Below are 10,483 nucleotides of genomic sequence, written 5' to 3' on the forward strand. Positions count from 1 at the left end.
GTGTCCGGCTCCTGGCGGAGCTCCGCTCGTGTTGCAGAAGCACGCTGTTATTAGTAGGTCTCTGCGCTACAGAGGAGACAGACACTTTTTTGTGTCTGCAACATTTAGTTCTAGTAATCTGCTGCACAGTCGGAGGTGGAGAAGTTCATTACACGTTTATCTGAATTGTACCTGAGCGTCTTTGGGAGCAACTATTGCTCCGACAACGACAGAGCTCCGCACAGAGGAATGCAAGTTAACAACGATAACTTACCTTCCTCCGAAAAAGACAACTGTGTTGTGTCAGGATGGAGGGCTTACATTTTGCCCGTCTTTCGTCAAACCGAAGGCCGTCTGTGGGGTCATTTTCACCCGGTGAAAATGCTCCTGTTGGAAAAGCTCTGTCCCAGGTGACCGTGAAAAGACAAGCCGTGAAGAGACACCACCACAAACACAACCTGAAGCACAGGTACGAGTTTCTGGAGACCCTCGGGAAAGGAACATATGGCAAAGTAAAGAAAGCCAAGGAAAGATCCGGTAGACTGGTAAGGACTGATATTTCTTCTTTTATCACTATATCTTACTATGTTAGCCAGTTGTAATGCCTCTATCAACGATGCCCACATCTGCAGACAGTATTAGGCCTGTGTTTGCTCTACTATCCCATCGGCCACTTGTTGTTTCGAGATAGAGAGCTATTTTTAAAAGACGTAGCGTTACTGTCTGCACACAGGTAGTCAACATGGATTTTATCTCCATCTCAATCAGTGGTGTAGTCTACGTGATACGCAGGTATACGCATACCCACTAAGAAAGCTCCAGGATTTCCATATACCCACTTAAAAATGACCAATGACACGTGACGCAACAACATACTTTCCATTATATGTTTGATATATTTTGAATTGTCATCTGTGTTCTTCTTCACATAGGCTAAATAAAAGGTATTTCCACCGTAAATTGGGGCATTAAAGTGTATAGAATACAGGAAATGAAGTCGTTGATGCTCAAAACACCCATACCCCCTACTATGATATGCCCCCCCTCCCAAAATGCAGATTCTGGCTAATATTTAAATATAGTAAAGTATACCCACTACAATACATTAGACTACACCATGGCTACATTTACTATTCAGCATTGGCTTTAAGTTTCTCCCTGTAAAGAATTGGCAAGCCTGAGTTGTAAACTAATAAATGTGTTCTTGTGTCTGCTGCTGGTCTTTGTTAGTTGACAAACCATCTTCTATTTGCCTCAGGCTTCATTGTGTTTGTTTTAGGGGGTTGCTCTTAGTTTTCTCTGTGTATTCTGAACACTGCATCCAGTCTGTGCATTTAAAGATCTCTGCATAAGCTGTTTTAATGTATTGTGAATTGCAAACCATACATAACAATCTTAGCATTTATTCTGACACTCTGTTTGCTAACAGGGTTGGAAAGTACAGTGTTTTAGTCCTCTCTGTGAACTAAATTAATAGGGTATGGCACTCTATAATTATTACTCTTTTCACATCATGATACCAGTTACCACATAGCTGCGCTGTTTCTGATGTAAACCTAATATCTTAAGTTATTTGTGGTGTATTAAAGTAGTTCATTTAACAACAAAAGCAGTACTTCTGTTTGAGGTCACCCAACGAAGACTAAAGCCAAAATTGATTCCTGTAAATCTGTCACAACACAAGATGTTTTTGACACAGTCGCCTCCTATTGGCATTAAGAGAATAAAGGAAAGGCGTTTTGTTGGAAAGACTGAGTGACTTTCTCAGCAGGAAATTTCAAACAGGAAAGTTAGGTAACTTTCTTTCTGTGATAAAGAAAGAGGGGAGGGGGGGGGAACCGCAACTAGCCTTCCAGGTGGATTCCAGTTCCCTGTGACCTAATTTCCTAAGGGGAAATAGGAGGTATTTACAACAGACTGGACCGAGATAAACCTTTTAAAAGAGACAGACATAGGAGTTGGCAAACAAATGTCTTTTGTTGAAAGATATTATTCTCTATTGTGTATCCCAGTAAGAATCTTTAGAGTTTTACGCGTTTTTTATTTTATTAAAACGTCCACAAATAGATGGTATATCCCTTTGAATGATAGTGGTATCAGTATAATGCAATACAATTTAACTGCACCACAAAAACTACAGCCTATAAAATGGCCATAAAGTTGGATCAAAACCTTTCTAAAGCAGTTTCAACAAAATGAAACTAAGTAACCTTCATGGAGGTTTACTGCATGGCTCTTGTATTAGACTGCATTCGGTCTAACTAGGTGTACCTAATAAACTGGCAACTGATTGTATGTTTGTGTAACTTTTTCCAAACTGTTATACACTTTGATAATTTGCGTTCTGCTAGATAATTTATTTTTGTTTCCATAACCTAATGTATCCTACATTTAATCAGGCAATGCAAAATATAGGCACATTATCACAAACAAAAAGCACACTTAGAATGAAAATACATTTGTTTTGGAATCTGATACCTGCAGATATAGTGACACATCAACAATCAAAAACAGAAAAACAGATACCTGACCTAGAGTGAGCTTTTTTTTGCCGGTAAGTCTGACTCAGCAGCCAAGTCACGGTATTCAGAAATGCTCTTTGTTAAAAGGTCATAGTTGTTATTAGTGAAATCGATTAGAAGTCAAGGAAGTAAGAGTCAGGAATCCCCCTTCTGTACCTGCACTAAACAAGTAGTGATACCTTATCTCAATACCTTAGTATTTACAACACAATGGACAAAGATATGTAATTTGACACGGGGAGTGACACAACACAAAGCATGGCTTCATCTTGCATGTGATGTGGCACTACATCGGTTCCCATTATCTCCATGCGTATGTTTGATTACATAACCCATTTAGGTGGGTGGTTTCAGCACACATCGATTGTAAGGTTGACCTCACACTCGGTGCATTACATGTATGTATCCTCAATTAAACACTTTGATTCAGCTATTGAGAAATCCATTGTTAAATCCATTATTACTAAGTTTGTGGGGTAAGACCTTAAGTTCTTATCAAAACATACATAAAACATAAATGCCAATTCATGGACAAAATGTGTACGTTTCAAAGTTGGCTAGTAGTATTCATGAAGTTTAGAAGGAGTGGGAAACATCCAATTGAGGTCATTTAGGTTAACGTTATTGACATGTTGTTTTTTTTTTATGCAATGTGTCAGGTCAGATGCCAGTTTTGCTCATCACTCCAAACGGGTCACAAATATTATAAGCTAACGTTAGATTCGTCAGTTGGCTCAGTTACGCAACAGTTACACCTGAAACTGTTTTGAAGTGCAAAAGTATGGTTTTGTTGGTAGAGGAATTCAGGGTTAAATATCAAATATTTTAACCTCAGTGACCATTGCGTTGAACAAACTGACAGTAACAAAAACCGCACACACACAGGGGTGTGAACTCATCATGGGTGCGAGTTCAGCCCGTCTGAAAGCTATGCAAACAAATGCATAAAACCAGTTTCCCAGAATAGAGAAAAAGGTCTTTGTGTTGTGAATACAGTGCTGACCCGGAGGAGCAGCGAGGTCAGACAGTGACTCATGATGGGAGACAGTTGTGTTTTGAAAGATATGACAAGTCGCTGCTTTACTCACTTCCCCTGCGTCTGTAACCTTGATGGTTAGAAAGGAGAGGAAACGAGGACACCCCACCACAGTGCCCCTCTGGTGCCTCATGACACCCTTCAACATTGGGGTGGACTGATGACGCACTCGGAGCACAGAGGAATCTCAGGCATCTGAGTTTCAAATAGACAAACATAAAGACAGACTTTTCAAAAGCTCGCATGTGATATGTCCCCAACAGATCCTATTCAGATTTAAATTCCCTTATTCTTTGAGTCTCAGGGACAATAGATTTCTTTACTTGACCCGGCGTTCCCTCTGCCTCGTTAGAAACAACATAGCAGAGTTTTTGCTGCCCGTTGTTCCTCTCCGAAAAGGACAAGCTTCAGATGGAAGGCAATTCTTAATAAATAACTTATTTGTTAAGGTCTTTTTTTTTTTTTTTTTTTTTTTTGTTCTGCTAAATAGATGGGCCTAATTTATTGCATTAATTTACTGACCTGTATTGCAATAGTAGTGCATCTGCTGACCATTGAATGAATGTTTTCTTTGAGCAAGATTATGTAACTCTTGAAACTATAAAATACACATTATTCTTCTTAAAAAATTAAAAGTTGGATTAATTAGCAATAAAACACACCTTTTGTACATTTCAATACCTTTTTTAAGGGGTTTGCTGCTGCAGCCTTACTTGGTCTGGTATGACTAGTAGCCTATGTTGGCTAATGTGGTCCTTTTACACAGTTTTAATATGAACCATTTTCATGTAGCCACAGTCTGCTGTTCATTAAATGTTACACTACTGCTTTTAAAGTAACTATTTGACTCTCCTAACATCTGTAAAACTGTATTTTTATTGATTTGTCTCTGGAATCAATCTCACTTGGATCTTACTTTTCTAATAATTATGCAAAGTGAAATTTCTCAAAGTCAAATATTATTTTTCTTTTTTTAAGGTTGCCATAAAGTCGATCAGAAAGGAAAAGATCAAGGACGAGCAAGACCTGGTTCATATTCGCAGGGAAATTGAGATCATGTCCTCACTCTGCCAACCGCACATCATCACCATATATGAAGGTACAGTTTTAAAAAATGTTGTGCTCTTTTTCATGTGTTTGGGTTTAGTTTCATCGTTCACCTTTCAGAGCAGGTGACTGAAATCTCCCACATGCAGTGTGAAACGTGAAACCTGGAAAAAGGCATCCCTCAATCACTCTCTGTTTAAGATTTAGAGTTTGGTCACGCAAGCCTTTTGTGCTGAAGACTGATTCTATGTTACATAATCGGCGATAACCCGTGTCTTCCAGTTTCCCTCACGCCTGATGAGATGGCCATCGTTCAGTGTTTGTCCACCTCAGTGCGTATTTGTTTGCAATACAGTCATCATGGGGCCCCGTTTTATCCTAATCAGTGAACTAGGGGTTGTACATGAAGATCTGTAATCTGTTTTAAATGCAGGCACGTCCTTATTTAAAACATGATACATATGTGTTCGTACTGTAAAAGGCTCGGCACAGTCCTGATAATCTAATTTCAGTTCCATTTGGGTGATGAGTTGGATATGAAACCTTTTAATAGCCTAAAATGAGTTTTTATGCATTTTTTATCTTTTCAGTATTTGAAAACAAAGACAAAATTGTGATTGTGATGGAGTACGCCAGCCGAGGAGACCTGTACGACTACATCTGTGACAAGAGGAACATCTCTGAACAGGAGGCCAGGCACTTCTTCAGACAAATTGTATCCGCTGTACACTACTGCCATCAGGTAAGGCAGCCTGTCTCAATCCAATGCTTTCATACAGAACATGTAAAGTTGTTTATAAACAAACAGTTTTTTTTTTTATAATCATGGGAAGCTTATCAATATGTGTGCATTCATAAGTCTAGAAGAATAACTAAAGCTGTAGCTATGGTAGAGTATCGCAGCCCTCATCAAGCATGGCAGAGCTCCAATCAGACTAGCTGCTCCGCCTGTTTTTTTTTGTCCAGGGCACCAGCACCCCCAAAGTTACATAATGGGCATTACTCACTGTGAGCCTGCCGATCTGAACAGGGAGGCTGTGAGAACGATGCAGAAAAGCTAGCATCAGGGCCAGCCGTCCCAACACACACAAGCCTGGTCTCACACTGGTAATGAGGGTGTGATGGTGAAACAGAAGGGCTCTATACACACACACACACACACACACACACACACACACACACACACACACACACACACACACACACACACAATCAGTTGTTGCTGTGTAATCACAAACATTTGCAGCACACTATATTTTAGTGTAGCTGTTCAGCACTTTGCAGAGCTTTTATACGTGTTTGCTGGGCAGTATTTACAGAGTGAATGTCATATTCTGTGTTAACCATCTGTCTTATTCCACTTTTATTGAGTGCTGATGTCTGGTTAAATATTTAATTTTCCACATTGGAAGCAGTCAGGAAAAGGCCATCTAAACATTTTTTTTTTTTTTTTTTTATCTGTTATGTGAAGTACAGTGAGGAATTCTAAAGTACTGCACGCAATAGTTTCTTCATGACTGCATCTTAACAATAACTGATAGCTACATAACCCAACCTACAAACAATGCATCCATTGGTACAAGCAGGGTCCATACGTAAGAAGTAGTTGACCTGCATGTTTGAAAGCAAAACACATTCGAACTGTGCTTGAGCCAAAGGCATGCCCCCCTACAGAGTGCAGGACAATGAGGCATAGCTGACGTACCAGAAACAAATCTTCACTCTGAAAAGAATGTGTTCTGACCCAGTAAAGACTAATCCTTTTTTATATAATATAGACAACCTCCAGTGACGTGCCTGGGTGGAGAGACATTATAGTTGTTAAAAAAAAAAAATAATGTTATGCAAAAAAAAAAAAAACTGATTCTATTTTTTTCTCTCTCTTAGAATGGAATAGTGCACCGGGACCTGAAACTGGAAAATATTTTACTAGATGGCAACGGCAATGTTAAGGTATGCATATGGAACATGTGCGCACACACACACACACACACACATATTCACACACACACACACACACACACATATTCACACACACACATATTCACACACAGGGCTCATGGGCATAAAAATCTGCAGTTTTAGGGTATTTGATTTTTGTAAGGGTTCGGATTATAAATAACAGGAGATGGTGGTAATATGAAAAAACTGTCATCACTTCTTGCACAAGTTCTTGTGAAGGAAGAGATTCACTATGCAATCTTTAAAATCATGCGTTACGAATAATCAATGACTTTTAGTGATGCGTATGGAAGAGGTTCTTCTCTACAGTAATCTGATGATGATGATATAACGGATATGAGTGTTGCTCAGCTTCATGGTTACTTCTTGTTCTTGCAGATTGCAGACTTTGGGCTGTCAAACCTCTACCATGGTGATGAGTATCTTCAAACCTTTTGCGGCAGCCCTCTGTATGCTTCCCCAGAGATTGTCAATGGACGGCCATACCGTGGGCCAGAGGTTGACACTTGGTCTCTTGGTGTGCTGTTGTACACTATGGTTCATGGCACCATGCCATTTGATGGGAACAACCACAAGGCATTGGTCCAACAGATAAGCACTGGAAACTATCGTAAACCCAAAAAACCCTCTGGTGAGACTTTCAGCTTAACTTTTTGTTGAAACATTACTTTGGTGTATATACTTTTTGCACTTTAGTTTATAACGTTATGGATTTTTGTAGTGTAACACAAAAATAAACTTCTTTTTTCTTTATTTCTTACTCTCAGATGCATGTGGGCTTATCCGTTGGATGCTGATGGTAAATCCTGAGCGCAGAGCCACAATAGAGGAGATTGCAGGACACTGGTGGCTAAACTGGGGCTACAAGCAGCCATTACTGGCTGAGACAAAGAGCAGTCCAATAGAGCAGACCACTTCACTAGTCTCTCCATCAACACCACACCCTGCTGGGCTGGCTAGCGTGGCTAGTTGGCTGCGCCGTACATCCAGACCGTTACTGGAGAACGGCTCCAAGGTGCGCTGCCTGCTCCGCTCGCAGGGCAGTGGAGGGGATGTGGTCCGGCAGCGCTCACTGCGACGGTCACAAAAGGAAAACAATGTCTCCCAGACCGTTCATGAAGTAAGCACAGACAGTCGCCCCTCTAAGGGTATTTTAAAGAGACGCAACAGTGTGAAACAGAAGGCAATGACTGAAACCCCTGCTGTAGGTTCAGTGGAGCCCCAGAACGTTTTGGGTTTGTCCGCCGCACCAGCTAATGTTCCCACAGCTGCACTGCTGCCTCGCAAAGGTATCCTAAAGAAGCCCGCAGAGCAAGAGTCAGGGTACTACTCCTCTCCTGACAACAGTGACTCTGGCTGGGCACCACAAACTAAAGAGTGCCCTTCAGCACCAACCCATAGGAAAGGCATCTTGAAGCGCAACGGAAAGTTCTCCACCGGTGGCCTGCAGGAGTTTGGCTCTCTGGACCAGCTGGCGGCTTCTTTACCCCACGGCGGCGCAAGGTCGAGACCGAATGGGGCCATCAGCGAGGACAGCATTCTGTCTTCGGAGTCCTTTGACCAGCTGGATCTGCCAGACTGCGTAGGTCATCCAACACATATGAATAAACCAGCCAAAGGTATCATGAGAGGATGTGTGTCTGCTGACAACCTGCTGGACATTAAAGAAGACGGGATCCTTCAGAACGGGTCGCTGAGACCCTGGAACTGCTACGAGTCTGGAGTGGCCGACAGTGCCTTTTCTATCACCGACTGTGATAATGTAACAGAGGCTTACAAACAGGCCATGGTTATACGAGGCTCTGCAGCAAGCTGAAGCCCGGTAATTGGTAAAGGACACTGACTAAAGACTTGTTTATCATTCAGATTGTTTAACTGACCGCAAACTACTGAATAATACATGGTAGCCAAAGTGCATGAAGTAAAATTACCAGCACACTGTAGTGATAACCATTTTGGCTAACTTTATGAATTGCACAGTACCAAAAAGGCAGGAGGCTTCTTGTTAAACATCAGATTGTACTTTTAGATGGTGATTAGTCAATGTGTTTTATAAATAGCTTGTAATTTTGAATTTGAGTAAAACAGTATTTTACAAAAAAATTAAGCTGCAGTTAATAGTTAAATGTCATTTCAAAGATCCTCAGGAGAAGAGAGCTGCGGTTGGTCAATCGGAAGCTGTAATTTTCAACATGAGGGCTTACTATCAAAGTGTAGTTAATGCAGAAAGTCCAACCAAAACACTGGTCTTCAATGTCAAAAATTAAGTTTGTTGAACATTTTGCTCAATGATAATAAACTAAGAAACTGACATTTACAGTGACAATAGGACTGCTGCTCGATGATTATTTAAGCCACAAAGTCAGTGTCTTTTAGTGTCGACAGGACATTTTGAGGAATTGTTCGATTTAGCTCTGTTGGATTCTAGCTGTCTGATTTAGATGATCATCTCTGAATCTTATGTGTATCTAAGAGAACAGTAATAACACACAGGTTCAATGTTAGGATGGGTATAGGGTATACTATAGATTTTACTGTGCTTGAGGATATGGGGGGAATGACATTTCATGGATACCAAAGAGCAAATTTGCTAATGTCATTGGACTTTTTAGTTTCTTTATTTAAAGCACCAGCAAAAAGTGCCAAGAGGATGTCGGTTTGTAACAGGGACTTCTGATCTGAGAGCTTTCTTTTTTTTTTTTATTGTTGTGTCTTGCTCTTGAAATGACTCTAATTTTGGATAATGACTTGAAAAATAATCATGACATGACTAACCAGTAGAACCTGGTGCACAGGTGGCCATTCACTCTGTGTGAAGGTGGCAGTTTGACGGGAAAGGTGTGGCTCATTCAGTCACACCTTTGTTTTTTTCAAGGTCACAAATTTAGGAAAACGGTAATGTGTGTTTAAAAAGTGAAACCTTAAGCCCTAGCTAACTACTATATGCTGTGTAAAATGGGTAACCTTGCAACTGAAGTTTCAAGATCAGTCATGGAGCTCAGGTGTACTGAATTTAGCATTTTAATTTAAAATATCTGAACACCTGGGGTGGTACAGTATTTAGAACTAGAAGTTCATCCGTTTAACTGTAAAAAAAAAAAAGAAGAGTTTTATCCTGGTGACTCAAATGGTAAAACTAACTTGAATACCAGGTTTAAAAGTAAAATCATGAATTATGCATGCTGATGATGAAAATGTATTAGGCTTGACAGGATATCTGGTTCCTACTTCTGCTTTATTAAATACCTCCTGGTAGTCCACCGGTAGAGGAATGTCCACCGTTGCATTTGTTTCTGTAGGAAATGTCATGCTGCACACTGGAGTTACTTAATTGGATTGCCATGCTGGCATTAAATTATTGGAACATCAAGCCAGCGCCTGGAACGGCACTTTATCAGATCATCGCAACCTGATTGACCATACAATTTATCAGCTATCGTTGAAGTATTGAGCTCTGGTAATACAAATTGCACAAGGCAGTACCCAGAGGCTGCAAAACCATGCTATTGTTCAGAAACTGGAATTGTAAAAACTGTTTTGTCAGTTATTTATGGTTAATCTTTCTCAACACTACTAGGCTCATCTGGAATTTAAAGCCTTACAATAGTCAACCAGGCATTGCCTAATTTCAACTGGAAGTTCTTGTTATTCATTTCTAATCTGTCACAGGCAACTGATCACTTGTTATTGCTGTGTGACAGAGGAAGACAAGCCTAAGATGGCGCGTTTCATTTTTTGTACATTTAAGTGCATTTCATCACATCATGGTCATGTTTTTCTCTCCCCTTTTCCAAGATGTTGCAGGCTCTGCTTATATATTCAACAAAAACCATGTTTGCCAAAGTTACTGGGCTTATGTATATGACTGTGTGATCTGCCATGCTGTTATGACCGGGATGAGAAAATAAATTTAAAAAAACAGAACTCAAGTGCTGGT

At 40.4% G+C, this 10,483-nt stretch overlaps 1 protein-coding gene across 1 annotated transcript; it reads left to right on the forward strand.

Moving 5' to 3' along the window:
• On the forward strand, positions 1–10,470 carry nuak2 (NUAK family, SNF1-like kinase, 2). The gene is made up of 6 exons (XM_028575280.1): positions 1–524; positions 4,516–4,636; positions 5,175–5,326; positions 6,472–6,537; positions 6,925–7,177; positions 7,314–10,470. Exons 1-6 carry the CDS (start codon positions 288–290, stop codon positions 8,360–8,362), a joined length of 1,878 nt encoding a protein of 625 aa, XP_028431081.1. The 5' UTR covers positions 1–287; the 3' UTR covers positions 8,363–10,470.
• The last annotated feature ends 13 nt before the right edge of the window (positions 10,471–10,483 follow it).

The sequence above is a fragment of the Perca flavescens genome, chromosome 4 (assembly GCF_004354835.1).
Source record: "Perca flavescens isolate YP-PL-M2 chromosome 4, PFLA_1.0, whole genome shotgun sequence".
Classification (NCBI taxonomy): domain Eukaryota; kingdom Metazoa; phylum Chordata; class Actinopteri; order Perciformes; family Percidae; genus Perca; species Perca flavescens.